The 24,325-nt window shown below is 35.7% G+C and overlaps 1 protein-coding gene across 3 annotated transcripts; it reads left to right on the top strand.

Annotated features, from left to right (window-relative positions):
- Nucleotides 1–512: 512 nt before the first annotated feature.
- KRIT1 (KRIT1 ankyrin repeat containing) lies at nt 513–23,332 on the top strand (the record flags this gene model as incomplete). 3 transcript variants are annotated; one of them, XM_084229311.1, is made up of 17 exons in its annotated part: nt 513–853; nt 5,804–5,907; nt 6,841–7,000; nt 9,810–9,902; nt 11,014–11,143; nt 12,254–12,497; nt 12,682–12,797; nt 13,015–13,158; nt 13,664–13,820; nt 14,781–14,888; nt 17,122–17,278; nt 18,002–18,153; nt 19,155–19,321; nt 19,957–20,044; nt 20,522–20,728; nt 22,446–22,562; nt 23,264–23,332. In XM_084229311.1, exons 1-17 carry the CDS (start codon nt 691–693, stop codon nt 23,330–23,332), a joined length of 2,376 nt encoding a protein of 791 aa, XP_084085437.1. In that variant the 5' UTR covers nt 513–690. The 3 variants fall into 3 exon arrangements, with proteins under 3 accessions (XP_084085437.1, XP_084085436.1, XP_084085435.1); XM_084229310.1 differs by lacking the exons at nt 513–853; nt 13,015–13,158 and having other exon boundaries at nt 5,693–5,907; XM_084229309.1 differs by lacking the exons at nt 513–853; nt 22,446–22,562 and having other exon boundaries at nt 5,693–5,907.
- Between the last annotated feature and the right edge of the window lie 993 nt (nt 23,333–24,325).

Here is a 24,325-nt window from a genome sequence, read left to right as displayed (position 1 = left end):
GGGTGGGTGGGATGGCTGTGAGCTCGGGGGTACAGACAGATCGTTTGAGGACAGAGGGATAAGGAGATGCATCCAGAAGGGGAGGAGGGGAAGCGCCACGGAGACCCTGAGGCTTGCAAATTCTCCCAAGGGAAAAAAATCCCCAAGGGGCAGACTGAGGAGGATGCCAGTTCGGGGGTGGGAACCGACAGGCGGAAAATCCTCCACACGCGAGTATGGCACCTTTGTAGGAGACCAGGAGGGCGTGAACCAGGCAGCACAGAACTCGGAGCATAAAATGATTTGCAACAACCTCAAATCAGATCCGCACGGCAAAGCTGAGACTTACGGTTACGTCCCGGGCTGAGGGTGAGGGTCGTGCGGACCGCGCAGCTCCGCAGTTCTGCTACCGCCGTGGCCGCCCCTGCCTCTCGTGCGGAGTCGGTGACCTCAGGTACCCTCCCCGCCCCACCCACCTGGGCGGGCGTCCCCCCGTCGCCGGCCCGGGCGCGCCTGCCCTGCAGAGGCTGCTGGGGCCGAGGGTGCGCACTCGAGGCCCGCGGGGACCGCTGCGAGAGCGGGAGGCGCCCGCGGCGCGGCTCAGACAGGGCGGGCGCCCCCCATCCCTCTCCGGCCGTCGCGCCGCCTCACTAGGGGGAGGGGAAGAGGGGGCGGTGGCTCTTGCCTCCGCCTCGCGGTCAAGTCCGGCTCATGCTCCAGCCTGGCGCGCGTACACAGCCGAGCAGCCTCCTCCTCTCCCCCGCCTCACGCACAGCCGCTAGCGCGCCGGCCGGCGTCACCCAGTCCTCGAGCCGCCCTCCGCCCACCCCACACTGCCCGCAGCCCCAGCGAAAGCCAGCAGGAACGGCGGCAGGTCCGCCCCCGACCCGGAAGCTATTCCGGGCCCCCCGCGCGGCCGCTGGCGCTGTGAACCCGGAAGCGATTCCTCGCCCTGGTAGCGCCGGGAAGAAGGGCTTAGGCCGCCGAAGACCTGGAGTACCTAGTTTCCGGAGTGTGGGGGGTGTGAGACTGTAGTGCGAAGAGATCGGAGGATAATAAAGTGCGGGGTGGCTAGGGGGCCCCCGATCCAGCTACCCGAACTCCCACAGGCACGGGTTGGGGCGCACAGCCGAGCGCACCTGGCGGCTTCGGCCGGCGACCGCGGGCTTCGCTGTCACAGGAAGTTGGGCCCGGCCGCCGGGAAGGAAAAGGAAAGTGGGCATGAGGAGGCGGTGACAGGCCCCTGCCCCCCAGGTGACGGGCCCACCCAGCGAGTTGGATGTAGCCGCCCGGCGCGTGTTCGGCCGCCCACACGCTGAGACCGCGGGGTTTGCCTTCTGGACAAGGAGGAGGAAGGAGCGAGGTCCAGGCTACAGCGCGAGAACACGGAGGTGGGAAGCTGAAGCATCTCCGTATCTCCTTTCTCCAGGCAAGGAGTTTGCTTCTTACAAATAGTTGCCGAGCTTTCAAAGCTAGTTTTTGGGGTGGCACCTCCTTGAGCAAAGAGGCGTTGCCAGTCCTTTCCCGGTAGTGGAGGTTGGTGGGTGGTGGCGCTGGGAAAACCTCGAGGCATTGTTTATTTTCGTCTTTTCTGGGAAAGCCTTTCAAAGCTGTCAGTAGGGCTCACCTTTCCTCTCTCCGTGTTTTAAGGCTTTTGGCTCTTCCCTTGCTGTTGGTCCGTGTGGCTTTTAGCTTTACCAGAAATCGTTGACGTTGCTGAACTGACTCGGGTTCTCACTCCACTCCTTTCTCACTCTTGAAGAGCGTATGTGTCTTCACAGCTTGTTTGCAGATTCTTCTCTCTGCTTTTTCAGTCTTTTAACTGATTTAATGTGCTCATCTCATTTAGGGCAAGTGACAAAAACTAGAAAGTGTTTTCATAACAATATCAAACCAAGTGACTTATTCCATGATCGTTTTCCCTTACCCTATGTTAATAGTTGTTTCCCTCTTAGAATTAGATTGTAGAACTACGTTGGCAGCTCTTCTACAGCTTATTTAGATATACCGCTAATGAAATCATGCTCTCCCCCATATAACCTCACTAAATGTATAAAATATGGTTTCGTTTTTACGAATTCATTTGGTTCCCACTTCCAGTATTACTTATTTGTTTGTCTGGCACCCAAATTTAGTATGCCTACCTTCAAAAGTGATTTGGAGACTGTGGAATATTTTGAATTACAAAATAGGATGTCACTGAACAGAAGGCTTGAAAATTATTGTTGTTGATATTGTTAAATGATTAATAGATTGGTTGAAGGAACAAGGAGAAAGAAAGCTCAGTTAGACATAGCATCAATGGTTATTTTCTATTTTGCTTTATTATTACTTCCTCTCTTTTTATTACTATAAACCAACTGAGTAGCAAAAGGATGGCATTTTTATGACCAGTAAATTCCCTGTAGGAGAATTCTTACTGATATTTAGTTACTATCTCTCTAATGTTATATGCTTTAAAACAGTGAATTGTTCCAGGAAAATGAGGAAAGAGCAAGTAATTTAGCCACTTTCTTTTTTTGTTCTATAAAATGGGGATAACGATAATAATAATACCGACTTCATCAGATTTGGGGGAGGCACAGATAAATATTTTTAAAGCACTTAGCACAGTGTCTGGAGCACATAATAATAAGTATTATGGGTGCTAGCCATTTTTCACATTATTTTTTAAAAGTATATTAAATTTTATATTTATACAATGAAAGCAATAAAAACCTTAGGATAACTTGGTGAAATAATTTTGGCCCTTAGTGAACAAAAGAAAACACATTTTATCCATTTTCAACTTTGTGAGCTCTTTTGATTTGATTTGGTTTTTAAAGTTGTTATGTGTTTTTAAAAGTTGAGAAACATTGCTTATGGATGAAGGAAGAAATATCATTTTTGGTATGTATATTTCAAGTCATCAAGTATAAATATTTCTTGAAAATAATTTTTTAGAATCTTTTGAGATATTTAATATTAAGTGGTGTAAAAACAAAATAATCCTCATGGTTATATCGTTTTCTTATTATATCACTTTTAGCTTTTAAAAGTTGAATGCACTGTGCAATATTAAATACTCTAGAGAAGTGATGAATATTAACAAATAAAAGATTTTGCTAGTACATATCTTCTTAACATGAGTTGTCCAGCACAGGAATTGATTTTCTTTTAAGTTGATTTGTGTTTAGAAAACCAAAAATTACTTGATTTCTCTGTTAGGTGCTGATAGAAAAAAAGATTTCTGTTAGTGCCCCATATATATTTATTATACATTGTTTTCACAATACAATGCCTTTCTTTTGTGGGTTTGCAGTCTTTGAGCGGACATCCATACATATTTCATAATTTATCATAAGCCATTATTAATCTGAAGTGAAAAGTACTTGCTAAATAGAAATTCTGAGGGTAAAAAGGCCTCATCCTTTTCTCATAGTATAGAAGCTTTGTTAGATGAGGTGAGTTTTAGGTCTTGAGATATATGAATTGAAAATGAATGACCGGAATGTCTGCAGAGCTTTTCACAAAATAAAATGTCTCCATCCTCATATTTTACTGTAGTTTCTCTGGTAAAGTATCTGTAATTTCCCTGGATTTAAACCGGTGAAAAGTTTATAATTTAAAAGGAAATATTCGATTACTTAAATAATTTAAAATATAGTTTTTGTACAATAATGTTAATGGTTATTTTCATCTTAGGGTAACATTGACTTAAAATGCCCAAAGTTACTGGATTTAAAAAAAAAATTAATTTTAATTTTCCATTATAAGACATTTTCTATTATATAGGGGAGTGAATTAAAGGTTCCAAAAGGACCTTATTAAATGCAATTAAGAACATAGAATAAATTCCTCTGCCCTCCTCTCAAATGATATTCAAAAGTCTTTCTTAAAAATGATGTCGTTTTTCCCTCTCTATGAGAGATGGAGCAATATGGTATGAACAGATTCAGATTATTTTAATGCCTACTGGAATTAAGTAATGCCTACTAAAAAACTGAATAAGGTTTACTTCAACATGACCAGGAAAGAAACTCCTTGTTTTATATTCATTTAAGAATTTGCTGGGATGTAAATGAGGGGAAGTTTTCTTTTTTCTAAAGATAAGTTTATTCAGTACAAAGAGATGCATTTCAGTCTATTGACAAAAAAAAATAACATTACTGAACGAGGAGATAGAGCTATTAAACAACGAAGAGAGGGCCTCACCGGTGGTCCAGCAGTTGAGCACTGGGCTGCGAAGCTGCCCGCAGCCTCTGCAGCGCTGGTTTGATCACCAGCCACCAGGGAGGGTCCCGCATGGCTCGCAGACCTCTCCTGTCTCATCCGCTGCTCCCCTCAGCAGTGTTCTTCCGTCCTTCTGCCTGTTCTGCTCCCCGCTCTGACTCTGGTGAATTCTCTCACCCTCCCGCGCTTCTGACTTTACCCAGTGGTTGTTTAAATAAACAAATCTTAAAAAAAAAAAAAAAAAAAAAACAAGAGAGTACCTGAAATTCAGTTATTTATTGCAATTTGCCCAATAGCGATTTTTTTATTTTTTTATAGAGGCATGTTTTTATTTATTTATTTGTTTGCTTTTTATACATGCACTGGGTACAGTCAGAAGCGCAGGAGGGTGAGAGAATTCACCAGAGCCAGAGCGGGGAACAGAGCAGGCAGAAGGACTAAAGTACACTGTTGAGGGGAGCAGCGGGCAGCAGGAGAGGTCTGCGCGCCTTGTGGGACCCTCCTCACCTTGTGGGACGCTCCTCTGGTGGCCGGGGAGCAGCCGGGGATCGAACTGGCGCCACAGAGGCCGCAGGCAGCTTCGCAACCCAGCGCTTAACCGCTGCGCCACCGGGGAGGCCCCCAATAGCGATTTTAAATTAATCACAAAAATATATACATGTATACAGTATGTGTGTGTGTATATGTACACACTATATATGGCATATATTTGGATTGTCAAGGAAATTGATAATGGAATGAAAAATATTCTTGCCATCGTCATCCATCAGAAAGCTTTTCTCGGGCCTCCCCTGGTGGCGCAGCGGTTGAGCGCTGGGCTGCGAAGCTGCCCGCAGCCTCTGCAGCACCGGTTCGATCCCTGGCCGCCGGCGAGGGTCCCACATGGTGCAACAGACCTCTCCTGCTGCACCCGCTTCTCCCCTCAGCAGTGTATTTCGTTAGTCTGCCTGTTCTGTTCCCCACTCTGGTGAATTCTCTCACCCTCCCATGCTTCTGACTGTACCCAGTGCTTGTATAAATAAATAAATAAATAAATAAATATTTTAAAAAAAAAGAAAAAGAAAGCTTTTCTCAAATGACCAAATGTTTTTGATGGATAGTCACCTTCAAAGAAAATTATAAACTGTCCTTTAACTCATCTAGTGTATAATAACAAAATTCTCCTTTCTAAAGACTCTGGAGCTGCCTGAACTATTAACATGGTAACATTCACTCACGTACCCTTGTTTGATTTATGAAAAATAAACCTATATTTTTCTGAATCACTATTTCAAGCCATTATTTACAATTAACAAGACATTTTGTAATCATAACACTTTTTTTCAATGTCCAAAAGGCAGATTAATATGCATATAAGACCAAAGCATGTATCTCTATATTTAATAGTTTTGACAGAAAAAGAAAAATAGACTACAATAAAATCATAAGTTAAAAGCTAAGGTTTTATATAGTTCAATGAAAAGGCAGTCATCTGTGGCCTGCCTTTTAGGGAGCATATGTACACTGAAATAGGGAAATCAAACTTTTATTTTCTTAATTGTTTTTCAGAGTGACTGTGTGTTCTTTAATCTTTCAAGGGATTTTATTTGTTTTGTTTTGTTTTTCCATAAAGCAATGGGAAATCCAGAAAACACAGAAGACGCATATGTTGCTGTTATTCGCCCAAAGAATACTGCCAGTCTCAATTCTCGGGAATACAGAGCTAAATCATATGAAGTGAGAACAATATAATGTTTGGTTTGCTACCACTGATTGTCTTTGTCCATTATCATTTTCATTTACATAGAAAGTTTTACCATGGCCTGTATATTCTTGTTGACAACCTACATGTTAGGCTAAAACAGACAATTCTAGATCTTTGCCCATCAAGGTCTTTTTTTCTGCTATATGCCTTTTGATCATTTTTTATTCTTTGATACATGTAAGTATATTAAAATGTACTATTAAAGTTTTAATTATAATAAATTTATAAATTTAGTTTTTAGTGTAATTTATGGAATGACCCTCAAAACTATCATTATTAAAGTCATCTTATTCAAAATACCAATCTAAACATTATTCTTTATTTTCCAAAAAGCTATTTTTAATAGTTCATTTTAATATCTCTCAATTGACTTTTAGCCAATTAAGTTACTTCTTTGTAGTCTTGAATTCTATTATATACATAGATTACTAAACATGAATGAGCACACACACCCTCCCCCCCAGGGAAAAAACCCTAAGCAGAATTGTTTACTTCTAAGCAACAGATTTCAAGTGTCATAAAATATTTCTAATCTAACCTAATTCCAACTAATTTCTCTAGCTTTTTGTTTAAATTGCTTTTTTAAGGTTGGTTATCTAAAACCTGTAATAAAGGATACTACAGGGGTTCTAGGAAGCTGGGTTTTTGGCAGTATTCTAGCTGACTGATCCTCAGTCCTGGCTGTACTATAAAAGCACCTGGAGAATTTTTAAAACTTTTAGGACCAGGACCCTAAACTCCAGGCATTCTGATTTAATAGGTATAAGAAGATGCTGGGCTTTGATACTATGTTCAAAGCTGAAAGGTTATTCTAATATGTAACTAGGATAAAGAAAGACTGATGGTTTGTTGTATTCTGGAACAAGTAAACTTTACATTTTCTCTTAATATTGTTCTCATCTAAGATTTTGCTACATGAAGTTCCCATTGAAGGACAGAAAAAAAAGAGAAAGAAAGTTTTATTGGAAACTAAACTTCAGAGCAACAGTGAAATAACACAAGGCATATTGGACTATGTAGTAGAAACAACCAAACCAATTTCTCCTACAAACCAAGGTATCAGAGGTAGGAAACTTCTTTGTCTTTTTCTTAAAACAATTTGCTCTAAATGCTTGTGGAAGATTTTTTTTTTAATAAGTTAAAATCAATTTCTTTTTAATGTTCCTTTCTATGTAAAAAACTTGAAAAAGGTTCCAAAGTTTTTTAAGTAGAAAAATATTTAAGTTTCAGTGTTAATGATTTAGTCAATAGAAAAAAAGCTAACCAATAATGTGAAATCTAAGAGAAAGTACAAATTACTTTTGCTAGAAGTATAATTCCCCGGATAAGTATCTTTGAACTACTATTTTATTTCTCTACTCTAAGACAGAGGAAAACTATAAATCTCTCTCAATAACTAAGTTAAGATTAATGGATTAGAGAGAGTCCTATAATTTACCAGGTAACAGGTTTTCTTCCCATTTGGTCACAGGAAGAAGACCTTTTTCAGAGAGCCAAACTGAATTATAGAAGTATTAACCATAAAAGGTTGAGACCCCATTTAAAATTTTAGGTAATGTATATAGCTTATAAAACTAATGAAAAATTAATGACTGATTTTCTCAATATGGTCTAACAGGAAGCAGATAGCAATTAGAAGTTATAGAAATTATAAACTGTATCTAAAAGTCAAGTATTATAATTAGAAGGTAAAGCTATTTTCAGTCAAACAGCGGTTGAAAACAATTGTTCGATAAGACACACCTCTCTTTGCCTACTTTTTGGTTTTGTTCAGTGTTTCTGTTTGTTCATAGAGATTGGTTACCTATTTCATTTGTTTCACTAAAGAGACTGTTTTTGTTGCTTACATAATCCTGAGTTCTGTGATTAGGTTTAATAGTTATTTTTGGATATTTACTCTCTAGAAATAGCTGAACTATTAGCTTTTGTTTTGTAACTCTTTGAAATAAATATTTTACCTTCCAATAGGTAATCTCCCCCATATGGCCTGTATCTCAAAATGATAAGAAGTTCTGCATAAATTTACAGTTTTGATACACATTCTGAGTCTCATAAAGAGAATCTCCTTTCCTTAATTATCAGTTCACTTTTTAAATAAAATAATCTAGGAACCAACTTTAGCTAAAAATAAAAAGGCATGTGAAAGTCTCTTTTTGGAGTGTGTTGGTCTTTTGGAATTTGTCAGTCTTTTCTACCTCAGTCTTGTATTTTTCTGATAAGTTTTCATCCAGACTTGTTCTAAATTGTTTTACAATTAGTTAATCAGGACCTATTCTGAGATCCAATTCCTAGAACAGAAATTGATTAGCCTAAACCACATAGTTGAACGAATAGACAAGTTATAATTTGCTATGAATTAGCCAACCTCTACAACTTGATTCATTCACCCAGAAGTGGACAGACGCAATCTTGATGTTAACAAAAATTTTCTTTGTTCCAAAGGAATGGGTAGTTTCTCTTATGAGAAGTTATGAGTGGAAAGTCACCTTGAAATATGTCTAGTACAATTATGTCTTGTATACTTAGATAGCAAAATGTTCTAATATATTTTCAGGCATATTTTAATAAGTGAAATTAAAAGAGAAGTTGTTTTTGTTATAAACTGATGAACCATACCATTTTCTGATTATCCTATTCAGTTGAGTTTTTCTAAATGTATGAAATAATTTTATAGATTAATGATTCCTTATAAAAACATCACATGAAAATCACAAATGACTTTATAATAGCAGTAGTTATGCCTTACCCTTTTGTGCTGTGCTATGTATAGTTTCCGCACTACCATGCATACTTATTCTTGATATTCTTAAATTGGTCCTGTGAGTTGGTATATGATTATTTTCACATCTATAAAATAGAAATGCAAACACAGGTTGTCACCTGCCAATATCATATTCCCATTAATGGAAGAGTAGGACCCTTATTTCCCTACTTGCAGTGATGGCTTTTATTCCCCCTCCTCCTCCCACAATAGATCTCATAGTTAGATCTGTAATTTACAAAGAAGCCAATTAAACAATCTATTATAATTAGATCTGAGGCGACAGCAAGGCAGGAAAGAGTAAGAGGACAAGACCTTAAGCCAGACAAGAAAAATAATTGCCTCTGAAATTTATTAGAATGTTATTCTGTATCTAACACTTACATTTTGTGTTTAAGTGTCCATTTTTTAAAAATAATTCTTTGGGTACTATAATAATAATGAACCACAATAATCACAAGTATTGAGTCTAGTATTTTATGAATAAAGCCACTTGAACTCTGTATTATCTACATATTCACAGAAGGCATCCAGCCTGGCATTCCTACCTGCATCAGGAACAAGGTTCTATTTTGGGAGGCTTGATAAAAATCATGGCAAAGTTATCTAAAAGATGAGAGGTGCAAGATTTATAGATTATTTATAGTCCCCTTGCTGCCAAATCAGGAAAAGGATTAAGAATGGAGATTACATTTCAGAGGTATATTTTGTAGCCCAATTAAATTGTAATGAAATTGAGGGTGAGGGTTAAATGTTAAATGAAGACCTACTAAACTTTAGTAGTTAGAAACCCACCTTAACCAGCTTAGGCTGTGGTAAAGTTCTTACCATATGTGTTCCAGCTAAGTGAGGAAGTATAGACCTCTTGACCCCTAATGGTCCCTTGCTGTTCAGATGTTCTGAGCAACACAGCTTTCCTTGCCATGCATAGGAAACTTCTAATGAATCGGATTGATTTTCCCCAGAATTATTTGCATTATTATTAGAATTAATAGTTTTTGAGTGTGGATAATAAAATTGTTTCTCTTTGTTAATTCCTAATTCTCAAGTTAACTTATAAGATTTAAAAGCTCATTGTTTTTATTTGTACTGACTTTAAAAAAAAATGATTAGGAAAACGAGTTGTACTAATGAAGAAATTTCCTCTGGATGGAGAGAAGATGGGCAGAGAAGCAGCATTATTTATTGTTCCATCAGTTGTCAAAGGTAAAGTCTAAATTTTACCTTATGGATCTTAATGTACTTTACATGCTAAGTAAAAAGTCTGTTGAATTTAGGCATTCAGATCCCTTGTTACTACTATGATACTATAGTAAAATTAATAGAAGTTGAAGAAATTTGTCAATCAAAATTGTTTTGATTTCAAAGTAATAGCCATCAGGGCTGAATAGTAATTTCTTTTTCTTATTTTAAAAGAAGAATAAAGAAATTAGAAGGGAGGCCATAATATCGAGGTTAAAAGCTTTCAGGTTATAATGAGATTTTTCAAAGGATTTACTATAGCTAGAATAGAAATAGACATTTCAGTTTTTAGAAAAAGTTACAGATATGCTCAGGACCTATTCTTATGGTTGGGATAAGAAGATGTCAATTTTGGTTCTAAAATACTCTGCCCAATAATATTGATAGTATTAAAAGAAGTTAGGACAAATGTGAAAATTGAATTTGAGTCTTTGACATCCAGAATAATAGAGAAAATAGAGTTTCAGTGTAGATCTTGCAGCCTAGTCATATTGTGCTGTTGGACAAATCACTTCTTTAATTAAACCTTAGCTATGTTTATATGATAGGTTATCTGCTCCTATTTGGTTCCTAGTGTTAAAAGAATTCTTTGAGATATTAGATGTGAAAATCACTTTGGGCTCTATTAGAGCACTGGCCTCATATTTGGTAGTGATAATACTGATGATATATTAATGACCCATTGTGGACATCCTATCAGTCTGCTGCTACATGGTACTTACACATATTTACTTAGCCATTTCTAGCATTCCAGATAAATATTTTTTCCCAGCGGTAAGTTAGAAAGTTCAGTATTTTAATGGTGTTGGAAATCTTTTTCATGCAAGTTTTATAACATTGTTGAGGAAGAAAAAGGGAAACAATTCCTGCAATTTTTGAGAATCCTAAATGCTGCATTCACCCTAGTGGACAATGTCACAGAACTGGGCATTAATTGAATCTAGACCTTCTAATTTCAAATCTAGAACAATTTGTTAAGCTTATCATTTTTTTTAGCTTACTGACTACTTTTCACTGAAAACCATGCTGTTGTCAACTTTATGTGATGGCATAATTCTTTATCCTTCTTTTTCAGATAATACTAAATATACATATACTCCTGGATGCCCAATTTTTTACTGCTTACAAGACATTATGAGAGTCTGTAGCGAATCCAGTACTCACTTTGCTACTCTTACAGCAAGGATGTTAATAGCCTTGGATAAGTAAGAAATGCCATTAAAAATGTTTTTTAACAGATCAAATACATGTTCATAATAGAAATTTGCTTAGTTAGATACAGATAGATTTGAAAGAAAATATTAAAAATACATGTATTAACAAATATTAAGCTTTTTAAGTAGAATATAAAAATGAAAAATCCCAAAGATTGTCCCGGTTTGCTTACAATATATTAATTTGATTGTTCAAAAATAACATCAAATATCCCTGGCTTAGATTTAGGGTTGTATTATATCTATAGTGAACAAGTTGTTTACACTATCATGCCTTTATCTTTCTGTAACAACAGGGCTAATGTCAACTACATATCAGTGTCTCATATTTTATTTTTTTTAAAGATTTATTTATTTATACAAACACTGGGTACAGTCAGAAGCGCGGGAGGGTGAGAGAATTCATCAGAGCCAGAGCAGGGAGCAGAGCAGGCAGACTGAAGTACACTTCTGAGGGGAGCAGCGGGCGGCAGGAGAGGAATGCGCACCATGTGGGACCCTCGCCCTGCAGCCGGGGATCAAACCGGTGCTGCAGAGGCTGCAGGCAGCTTTGCAACCCAGCGCTCAACCGCTGCACCACCGGGGAGGCCCAGTATCTTATATTTTAAAAAGTACTTCATGGTTTTGTTTTTGTTTTTTAGGATTCGTTTATTTATGCATACAAGAACTGGGGTACAGGCCAGAGGTGTGGGGGATGAGAGGATTCACCAGAGACAGAGTGGGAAACAGAACAAGCAGATTGACTGAAACACACTGCTGAAGGGAGCAGCAGCGAAAGGTCTGCTGCGCCATATGGGTAGTTCCCTAGCCAGGGATTGAACTCTTGCTGAAGTGACTGCAGATAGCTTCATAGGTTGCGTCTTAACCCCTTACGCCACTGGGGAGGCCCACGTCCTGTTTTTTGAAAGGGGTTTTTATTGTAATGGTATATGCATTTTTTAAAAAATAGTTTGCTGTCCATTAACAATGTTTGTATGTAGTACATGAAGTACTTAAACAACACTGATTATAATTATAAAATCTGAAGGTAATATTAGAAAGTATTACATATCAAAGTTGAATAGTAGTCTATATACGTCTTCTACTATTTTTTTTTGCCAGGTGGTTAGATGAACGTCATGCACAATCTCACTTTATTCCAGCTTTATTCCGACCTTCTCCTCTTGAGCGGATAAAAACTAATATCATAAACCCTGCATATGCTACTGAATCAAGCCAGACAGAAAACTCACTACATATGGGCTATAGTGCACTAGAAATAAAAAGTAAAATGTTAGCCCTAGAGAAAGCAGATACCTGTATTTACAACCCTTTGTTTGGGTCAGATCTTCAGTATACAAACCGGGTAAGGGCTGAATGAATTTGGGCTCTGATTTTAAATGATATTTCATATCAAATGTAATTTTTTTCCACAGAGAAATGTTTTTTTATTAATTTTAAAAATTAAGGTGACATCCACATTGAGCTTTATTAAATTCAACTATCTAAAGAAAGCTGTTAAGGGGTTTTGCTTTGTTTTCCCTTTCTAGGTAGATAAAGTGGTAATAAATCCATACTTTGGTCTAGGAGCTCCAGACTACTCAAAAATCCAAATTCCCAAACAGGAAAAATGGCAGAGAAGCATGAGCAGTGTCACAGAAGACAAGTATTGTTTTGGTTTTACTTCACATTCCTTTTTTAAAATTTACATTCTAGTGTTAAAATATTATTTTAAATGATATATGTCATTAGTATGCAATATAGTCATTGCATAGATGATTTAATTTGCTGCTGCTCGGTGTTATATAGTTTTCAAAGATATGTTTGTTTTGAAACACTTTGAATTTTAACATTGCTGTTTTTTGTTTGTTTTTAATCATTAGGGAACGACAGTGGGTAGATGATTTTCCTCTCCATCGAAGTGCTTGTGAAGGAGATTCAGAATTACTAAACCGTCTCCTCAATGAAAGATTTTCAGTCAACCAATTAGACAGTGACCACTGGGCTCCCATTCATTATGCATGCTGGTAAGGAAATTACTTATTTTTCCTTTTCTTTTTAGAAAGAATGAATTCTTAGTTATAAATGGTTATAAAAGCTGTTCACAGCCAGTGCAGCATGAGTTGATCCCAGGCAACTGGGAGTTGACCCACATGGGGCAGCAGATTTGTCCTGTCTCTCCCACTGCTCCCCTCAGCAATGTATTTCAGTGGATCTGCCTGTTCTGCTCCCCACTCTGTCTCTAGTGAATCCTCTCACCCCCTGCATCTCTGGCCTGCATCTCTGGCCCAGCTCTTCCAGCTCTTGTATGCATAAATAAATAAAAAATAAATCTTTAAAAAAAAAGAAAGAATATTTTGAATTGAACCAGAATAATTCATAAGATATTGTAAGCAACAAAACATTTATGTAAATATCTTAATCCCTCACTCTCTGCCCTAGAAAAATCTTAAGATTTCTTTGGGTTATCTAAAATTTGAATTTTTAAAACATTTCAGTTGATTTTTTAGGTTTTTTTTTTTTTGTTTTTAGGTATGGTAAAGTTGAGGCCACTCGCATATTGTTAGATAAAGGAAAGTGTAATCCAAACCTCTTAAATGGACAGCTTAGTTCCCCACTTCATTTTGCTGCTGGAGGAGGACATGCTGAAATAGTACAGATTCTCCTAAACCATCCAGAGGTTGATAGAGTAAGTTATTCTTCCAGGTTTTGGTTTTCTTTTTAATGCTTAAGCAATGAATGTCAAGTAATGACACTATGATGTTCAGTTATATACTTTGGAGGTCACCTGAAAAATAAAAACACATTTTACCTACTTCATAGAATGAGTAGTATTTATGTATAGGCTTATCTTTTGTATAGCTCTTTCTTTTGTGGTTAAATGTGTCTCACATAAAATTTACCCTTTTTACATATACAGTTCAATGGCATTATACTTCAGTTGTTATAAAACTGTCACCACTATCACTCTCCAGAATGTACACAAAATTTAACCTCTTTTTATTTTATATAGTATTCCTATAAAAATATCTTTAAGATCAAACAATGTCTTCTACCCATTTTCTAGAATTTGTATTAATAAATTTTTATAAGAAGAAAAATAATAATGGCTTTAACAGAATGTTTTTTGCCTCTACAATCAGTATCCTTAGGGTCTCCCTTGTGGCCTAGGGCTTAATTCTCAGCATTAACACCACTACGGCCTGATTTTGATCCTATCCTCAGCCAGGGAGCTAACCCACATATGGCACAGCAGACCTTTCTTGTTTCACCGGCTGCCTCCCTTAGCACTGTATTTCAGTAAATCTGTCTGTTGTGCTCCCCACTCTTGTCTCAGGTGAATCCTCTCACCCTCTATACCTCTGGCCTATACCCCAGTTCTACGCAAAAATAAAATGAAAAATAATATGTTACTTTCAAAAAAATATGTTTTTTTTTTGTAAAAAACAATCACATTGATTAGTACTTTGAGTCATCTTTGGCAATTTATGTTTAAGTACAGTATATATATATAATTGTATTGATATTTAATACTTAATAAGAGTATTGTTTTATGAAACTCTGATTGATTAAATGACTTTTTCCCCTAAAATGTCATATATATGTAATGCTTTTTTCTTTGTCCTTTTCTTTTCTCCCACATTTCTAGCATATAACGGACCAACAAGGAAGATCCCCTTTAAATATTTGTGAAGAAAATAAGCAAAATAACTGGGAAGAAGCTGCAAAATTATTGAAGGAAGCCATTAACAAACCAGTAAGAATTACTTCATAAGTAGAGCCAAGTTTAGTACAGGCACACTTCAGGGCCATTGATGGTTTGGTTCTAGACAACTGTAATAAAATGAATATCACAATAAAGCAAGTCAGCAAAGTTTTTGGTTTCCCAGTACATATAAAAGTTATACAGTAGTCTATTAGTGTGTAGTAATTTGAAGCTCTGTGGCAAAAATGGAAGGATGAATGAATAGTTTCTCTGTTGTTTTTATAAAAACCCTCATGGTTAGGCTTTGTAGGTATTAAATTTTCTTTTCATCCTGATATCCAGACATACATTTTTGCATAACAAAGTAAAACTTGTATAATAAATCTTCAGATACTTAAAATTAATCTAATCTCCAGCATAATCACTATACATGATATACTAATTACAAATTATGATCTATTCACTGAATCATGTCTAAGTACTTCTGAGCAGTATTTTATACTTGTAAATAGTAACATTATACATCATTTATTGATTTCATTCACCAAGTTACTTATCTACTGTAGATGTATTTTTTTTTGCTTAAGAAAGTAAAAGCATTGAAATAGATTTCCTAGCTCTTCCCCCATTTAAATATGGCCTTTCCACCTAATTATATCTGAAATAATAATGGCATTAAAAGAGAAAAATTAATAGAAGAAACTCAGTTACGCCTTAAAGTTATACTTATGATAAAAGTATCATTAGTTTAAAATTTGTTTAAAAAGTTCCAAACCAGATAATAACAGATAAAGGATGAACGTTTGATTTTTTTTTTTTAAAGATTTATTTATTTTTATACAAGAGCTGGGGTACAGGCCAAAGGCGCCAGAGGGTGAGAGGATTCACCAGAGACAGAGCAGGGAGCAGAACTGGCAGATGACCGAAATACACTGCTGAGGGGAGCAACTGGCGAGGTCTGCCACACCATGTGGGAATCTCCCTGGCCGGCTGGGAATTGAACCCACGCTGGAGAGGCTGTGGATTGCTTCACAGCGCTGCGTTCAACCAACTGCATCACTGGGGAGGCCTGATTTATTTTCTAATTCAATAGTTAAAACACTTTTATTTTGGCTTTAATTTTTGTATTCTGAATATAACGAATTAGTTACTTTTATCCAAAATGAACTGGCTTAGTTGTTTGGGAACATCAGTTACTTCCCATAACAACAAAAATGTATTGAGAATATTGTTTCTCTCTGGGGTTTTCTAAAACTAGAAAAAAGAAACTGGTTCACAGTCCTTTTTTCTATAATTTTACTGATAAAAGTTTTCCATTACAGATTCTTCTTAGGACAAATTATTGCTGGCACATTGCATTATTTTACATTATGAATAGTTCCCTATCAGAATCATAGGGTACTTAACTAGATTTAGTAACCAAGTCTATATTCCTCATATGATATTTACATTATAATTAATAGTTTTAAACATCCTCTCGAAGTTGATATTGAATATTTTATAAAAGCCATTTTTGCCTTAGTTTCTCAAACTTTTTTGACCACAAAACATCCACAGGAACACTTGTTAGAAAATATAAATAGGGCCTCCCTGGTGATGCAAGGGGTTGAGACACAACCTATGAAGCTGTCTGCAGCTTCTGCAGCACGAGTTTGATCCTCGGCCAGGAAGCAACCCACATGGTGCAGCAGACCTCTCCTGACTCACCTATTGCTCCCCTCAGCAGTATACTTCATTCAGTCAGCCGGTTCTGTTCCCCCCTTGTCTCTAGTGAATCTTCTTACACCCCTACTCCTCTGGCCTGTACCCCAGTTCTGTGTGCATAAATAAATGTTTAAAAAATATATATACATATAAATAATGGGGCTTCCCTGGTGGTGCAGGGGTTAAAGTCTCAGTGCTATCAAGCTATCATCAGCCACTGTAGTATGAGTTCAATCCCTGGCAAAGGAGCTAACCCACATGGCACAGCAGACCTCTCCAGTCTCGACCACTGCTCCCCTTAGCCTATTCTGTTCCCCACTCTCCACTCCCCGCACCTCTGGCCTGTACCCCAGTTCTTGTATGCATAAATAAATAAAAGAAATCTTTAAAAAAAGAGAGAATGTGCATAATGGAAGTAAAATTCTTTAAAATATCACTAGAGTCTCACTTGGAGCAATTTTCTTAGACCTCACATTAGAAACCTATAATTAAGTACATGAAGTTGAAATAAAAGCATTTTTTGGATTGAAATATATAATTTTTACCAAGTTGCAAAATTTGTTATCATTCTTTGTCACAGTATGAAAAAGTTAGAATATACAGAATGGATGGATCATACCGTTCCGTTGAACTGAAGCATGGAAATAACACCACAGTACAGCAGATAATGGAAGGAATGCGTCTCTCTCAAGAAACACAGCAATATTTCACTATTTGGATCTGTTCAGAAAACCTCAGTAAGCAATTGTGTAAACCTTATTCCTTTTTGAGAGTGAGTTGGTAAACTCCAGTATGGTGGTTCATTATTGATTTTTAAATTTTGAAATGATACACTGTTCTCTTTTATGTAAACTAAGTGTTCAGATGCTGAAAAGGGTAAGACTTGGGGCTCTCTCCTCGCCTACTTCCTTAAAAGTATTTTTAGTGGTAAAAACCAAGACTTCTCTGGCAATGAAATTTGATTTGAATGCTGTTAAATTTACTAATTATTTTCACCTCAAAATAATTTAAGTGTTTTTTCTTTATATTTGTTTCCTATCCAGTCATTTTAGTTAAAATCACCCTATTATCACTATAAATTTCTCTCAAAGTGTTGTAGATATATAAAGGAATTAATAGAGGTTATTGTGATTGGTTATGTAATGGTATAATTGTATTTTTTTTTAATGCCAAATTCTGCCAGTTATATAGTAATCAAATAGGCTATAATTATATAAAGGACCTTATATACGTTTGACAAATTTTATTTTAAAAATTATTCTCATAATTCTTATTTTTAAAAACTAAAGCAGTTAACTTCAAAATGGGTAGTAATATTGATTAAAGTCAATATTAATTTAAGTCTAGAACTTTGTATGTATTCAGTACTAAAGTAAAGATAGTTTAAAATTATGTCTCTGTGCCTTGATATAAATGATTTATTTTACATTATTATTTATAAAAGGAAAAATGTTTTTCAGGCCTTCAACTGAAGCCTTATCATAAACCCTTGCAACATGTTCGGGACTGGCCAGAAATACTTGCTGAATTGACTAATTTAGATCCCCAGAGGGAAACACCACAGCTTTTCCTACGAAGAGATGTGAGACTTCCTTTGGAAGTTGAAAAAAAGGTTTGCTTTGAAATCTTATTTGTAGTCATTTATATACACTGAAATTATTTAGTTCCTATTATAAGCACTAGTGGCAGAAATTGTGTTCTTGTATGTGTGAATTTTACTTCTGTTTTTCTGTTTTGTCCTCACATCCGTGTGGCAAGTTGTAGAGTTTGAATCAGTCTACTTATAAAACCCATGGTTGGTTTTTCTCCTTCTATATCAGTTGTCTCAGAACACAGAAGAAATAGACTGTATTCTAAAGAGAATTAGCAACTAAATGGGAGTTAGATTATACAGAAAAATATTTCAGAATAGCTAGAAAGTACATTATCAAAGACAAATTTAATAGTGAACTAATCAGTGTGTATATTTCAAAGGAACTTTAAAGATACATTGGTGTATGGGGTAAACAGAAAAAGTATTCTGGGTGAAGAAGTTTACATTTGCAAAGGGGAGATTAAAAAGTTATTCTCAACAGTCAGTAGCTATTCTAGACCCATTCAGAGAATTATATGGATACTAAAAAATTAGAATAGAATTTATATTTGATAAAAGGATCTGTTCCAAAAGGTATGTTTGGATTTGAATTGCCGTAAATTTTAGAGAGAGGTAAGGTAATGCCATATGAAGGATAAATAGACAAACAAGAAACGAAGGGAGATCTGTGAAAATTGAAGGGAATGAAAGTTGCAAAGTCTCATAACTTCAGTGAAGAAAAACTATACAATGTATTTACTGATTCTTTGTTCCAAAAAATATTAAACAGACAAGGTTAAGCAAATTTCAACACATAAATATTTTAATGACCATCTCTAAACTTGGTAAATGTTTTATGCCTGACTGCTTATATTGTCCCTCTTATATAACTAAGCCAAATGTAGTTTTGATTTGTCAACCCTGCTGTAAAAGGGAAATAGTGCCTTTATATACGTTTTCTTTTCCATAGTAGTGACAAAGTGTACATTTGTAACAGGAAATGATAATCTTAGTAACCAAATTTTACTTTTTCTTTTAAGATTGAAGACCCCCTAGCTATTCTTATTCTCTTTGATGAAGCCAGATACAATTTATTGAAGGGCTTTTATACAGCTCCTGATGCTAAACTGATAACATTGGCAAGTCTACTGTTGCAAATAGTTTATGGAAATTATGAGAGTAAAAAACACAAACAAGGCTTCCTAAAGTAAGTATTTAATGCAATGCATGGTCTTGTACTATGCTTGATTTTGTTTTATTAAGAAAGTTTAGAAATAATGTTATGAGGAAAACTCATACATTGGTTTGGAATTATATAATACAAAGCATGGAATGAGAAACAGAAAAACCTATGGTAAATCATTCTTTAAGTTATATTCTCTCCTAAAATTAAAGTTATACAAAAAAATATTTAACTATAAATGCTAGGTTTACCTTTTATCTTTCTCTACTATTTGTTTAAATAGGTACACTAAAACCTAACTTGAATAAATAGTACAATATGAGAAGACAGGTGCATTTAAAAATCCTACCAGTAAAACCAGGTTTATCTTCAGTCTTGGGAGAAAACACTCATTCAGGTTTTAGGTCATCTAAAGTTTGCTTACTATGGTTTCAAAGTGTCAGAAATATTTTGTGGTTATCAAAAAAAGAAACATTTATCTAAATTGAAGATGACAGGATTGTGGCTTTCTCTTGAAATTTTTAGAATTCTCTGGTATTTTAAAACATAATATTTTTTGTCTCAAACATATAACTTAAAGTCATTTGTGTATAAATAATTGTAAAATGGTAGCTACGAGAGCTGATTTCTGTGAATCATGTTGGCATATTTGCTTACAGTGAAGAAAATCTAAAATCCATTGTACCTATTACCAAATTGAAAAGTAAGGCACCTCATTGGACAAACCGAATACTTCATGAATACAAGGTAAGTTATTTAGTAGAAATAAAAAGACATTTTATAACCTAGTGGAAATTTTGTTAGTTCATTAATAAGTTTTAAACATAAGTACATTAAATTTAGTCTTAAAATTAAAAATAGATCTTCTAGTTCACATGTCCCAAACTGAAAGTAGAAAGATATTTTATTTTTAATCATGTAGCATCTTTTACAATATACCTTCTATATATTGTATACTCTGCTAAGAGATGGAGATTAAAAATATGAATTAATACACTTTATCTGAGGTACTTGAAATCTAAGACTAGGTAAATAGTATTTACAGACCTTGATTTTGTTTTTTATATTAAGATCTCAAAAGAAAAATTGCTTTTGGAATAATTGTCACATATTTTTTCTTTTTTTGGGAGCAGACTTGATTTTAGAAATTGGTAAGTTTACCTGTTGGGTATCAACAGTACATTTCCTTTCACAACTCTTCTATTTCATCTTATTTGTTTTTAGAATCTTAGTACAAGTGAGGGTGTAAGTAAAGAAATGCATCACCTTCAGCGCATGTTCTTACAGAATTGCTGGGAAATTCCTACATATGGAGCAGCTTTTTTCACAGGACAGATATTTACGAAGGCAAGCCCCAGCAACCATAAAGTCATCCCTGTGTATGTAGGAGTGAATATAAAAGGACTTCATCTCCTCAACATGGAAACTAAGGTAGATTTCCAGTTTTTCAAATGTTTTTGACCACAGTGTATAATATTTAAAACAGTACCAGCCTACATGAAAAATCTAGAAATGACTTATTTACAAGACTACTGGGGGACTATGAAAAAAAGTTATTACCAATAGGGGATTAACATATTAGTTATAGTACATTTCTACATTGAAATACCTTATAACCATACAAAATGATATTGTTTTATGTAGAAGGGCTCCCTGGTGGTGCAGGGGGTTAATCATCAGCTCTATGAAGCAGCCCGCAACTACTGCATCACAAGTTTGATCCCCAGCCAGGGAGGTGACCCACATGGCGCAGCAGACCCTCCTGTCTTTCCTGCTGCTCCCATCAGCAGTGTATTTCAGTGGATCCACCTGTTCAGCTCCCTACTCTATCTCTGGTGAATCCTCTCACCGCCCCACCCCCCCACTCCGTACCACGTACCACTGGCCTGTATCCCAGTTCTTGTATGCATAAATAAATCTTAAAAGAATTAAAAAATAAAATAAAAAGCAAGGTGCTGAATCACATGTAATTTGCCACCATTTGTGTAAAAATGGGTGGAGATATACTACATTTCCATACTGTTTGTATATGCATAGAAAAGTCTTGATGCCTTTGGAGAATGGTACCCTGTAACTGAACCAAAAGTATGTTCATTTGCAATTTAAAGAAAATTTTAATTGGTGATTATCTTACCTATTCAACAAATCATTGAGATTTAAATGAAAACAGAGCTTAAACCTGAAAATATAATATCTGATACTAGAGCTTTATTTTCAAAATTAGAATTAGTTATAAAAATCAGCTTTTGGAAGCCACAATGAAGTGTGGAAGGAACTGAATACTCAGAACATTTCAGAGCTTTTTCAATCAAAAGCTTATTACTGTACTGAGCTTTTTAAAATCTAAGTCACTAGAATATAAATGGTTAATCAATTATTTTTAGCATATATAACACATTTAACAAGGACATGAACAGCTTTCAGGCATATAATAGGAAGCTCACAAAAATAAAAACATTTTATTCATTCATTATTGTCAAGAATAGACTTTCAAATCAGTTCAAGTAGTAACTAAACTTATACATTAATAAAAGTCATTTTAGATTAGGAAATTGATCATAAACTGAGTTTTTATTTTCATTTTATAATACTTTATTATGTAATCACATAACTTTTAAAAGTAACCCAATTATAGTTTAGTTACTTCATAACTCAGGATCCTTATGGGCATCAGTTATTTTACCATCTTGTTAGATATACCTGTGAATAGAGATAAAGAATGGGTAGGGACATAAGACTGCGTAAGAACTGATTTCAGTAAGGAACATGGAACTTGATTTTTTTTTAAAGTGTCTGATAACAGCTTGCTTTTTATGTCATTTTCTTTTTTCTTTTATCATTGTTCACTCATTTTACATACCTGTATAATTTGGGGGTTACATTTTCACACCACTGTATGTGTACATGCTACTCTCACCTGCCACCAATATTTCATGCCAATGACCTAGCCCCTCCTTCCCTTCACCCCTTCTCCCTCCTGTTCTCTCTGGTAACCAGCGTATTTTTTCAGTCTACCATCTGCAGAACTGCTGTAGACTGTGAAGTTAGTGTGGGTGCTTTGAATAGGCTCAAAATCATTATGTTTAGATAAGTGCAGAAAGAAAATATAAGTGTTTTTTTAATATAATGATTTCTAATTATGTTTCAGGCTTTACTCATCAGTCTTAAATACGGTTGTTTTATGTGGCAATTGGGAGATGCTGATACTTGTTTTCAGATCCATAGTATGGAAAATAAAATGAGTTTTATAGTACACACAAAACAGGTAAGTACTTATCAATTAATTGGAACTTCTGAAAATGAACTACTATTTTAGTAACGTTCTTTTCTTTTTAAGATTTATCCATTTATGCATACAAGAACTGGGGTACAGGCCAGAGGTGTGGGGGGGCGAGAGAAGTCACCAGAGACAGAGTGAGGAACAGAAAAGGCAGACTGACTGAAACACACTGCTGAGAGGAGCAGGGGGCGAGTCAGGTCTGCTGCACCATGTGGGTGGCTCCCTGGCCGGGGATCGAACTCGTGCTGCAGTGGCTGTGGACAGCGTCATAGGTTGCGTCCCAACCCCTTGCGCCACCAGGGAGGCCCTTACTTTAAGGACAATCTCTAATACTATATGGATAAAATTTAAGACCAAGGGAAAAAAGGCAAATCTTTTCTAAGCAAACAAAACCAGAAATTTATCTGAATAATTTCTTTCAGTTTTATAACATTGAAACTTTTTCTTGCCATTGCCTTTTCTCCTGGTCAGTATTCCCCTTCTTTTCTATCCAGTCTTTCCCTCTTGACCAGTATCCTATCTGAGCCACTGAGTGCATCCAGCAGGTCACTTCTTAAACCCTGAAAAAATTCTCCCCTGACAAACTGCCACCTAATAAGAAAGTTTCTTTTAATTTACATATTATCATATAATTTATTCATTTGTATGTACTTTATATTTATTGTTGCATATACTTTACTTTGTAGGCTGGCCTCGTGGTGAAACTGTTAATGAAGTTAAATGGACAGTTAATGCCCACTGAAAGAAATTCTTGAGAGGAAAGCAGCTGATACTTAAGCCACCATTTTGTGTTACAGATTTTTTTTCCATGAAAGATTTCTTATACCATTATACTTAATAAGGCATTTAGTCTCTTGGAATATATATGTATACTGTTACATTGTACAGAATCTGTACTTATGCTTGGTGTGTAATATACCAATTAGTTTTATATAATAACCTCATAAACTATTGAGAGAAACACATAAAGATGTAGATTGATTGGCTATTATTAGGCAAAATAGTAAGCTTTATTAAAAAAAGTTATTTTTTTGTAAAATGGTAAAGAATTTGAAGTGGAATGTGATGAATTAAAATATAGCCTTGGTATAACTTTGTGTGTCATTTCAGAATATACTGAAAGTAAACATAATTTGAATAAAGAAAATGTATTTTCTACTTACACCAATTAGTGCTGTTTTTAAAACATTTCTCAAATAGTTGAAATGTATATCTAGTATAAGCTAATATTTCTCAAAGTTTAATGCTTAAATTCCCTGCACCATAATTACCTGGATGCCTCTTAAAATCAAGGATTTCAGACACTTACTCTAGATATGTTCATTCATTCTCTGGAAGTAGCAGGGTCTAGAATTCTTAAGTTTGGGGTTGTTTTCTAGACCCAGTAATGAGTGTGTATTATTAAGGTTAAGTACATGACCCAAAAGTGCCTGGCACACAAGAACATAAATACATTGACACAGAGATTAAGTGACAGTCTCTGTTTTTAGTGGTTACATTTATTGTTATATTTTTATGAATGGCTTAATGATTTATTTACATTGTCTTTACATTGTAGAAACTAGATCACCAAATACATGGTTATTTCATTTAGAGGAATTCTAGTATCATAGATAAGGAGCTAACTTGATTAATCTGCTATTCTAATAAGCTCAGAACTATTCTTTCTGTGCTAATAGAGTCAAGTATTCTAAGTAAGGTCAGAGATAGTCATATTTAAAGTTATCCTGCAAATTACAGATAAATTT

The sequence above is a fragment of the Talpa europaea genome (assembly GCF_964194135.1).
Source record: "Talpa europaea genome assembly, chromosome: 3".
Classification (NCBI taxonomy): Eukaryota; Metazoa; Chordata; class Mammalia; order Eulipotyphla; family Talpidae; genus Talpa; species Talpa europaea.
This window is presented reverse-complemented; position numbering and strand designations above follow the sequence as displayed.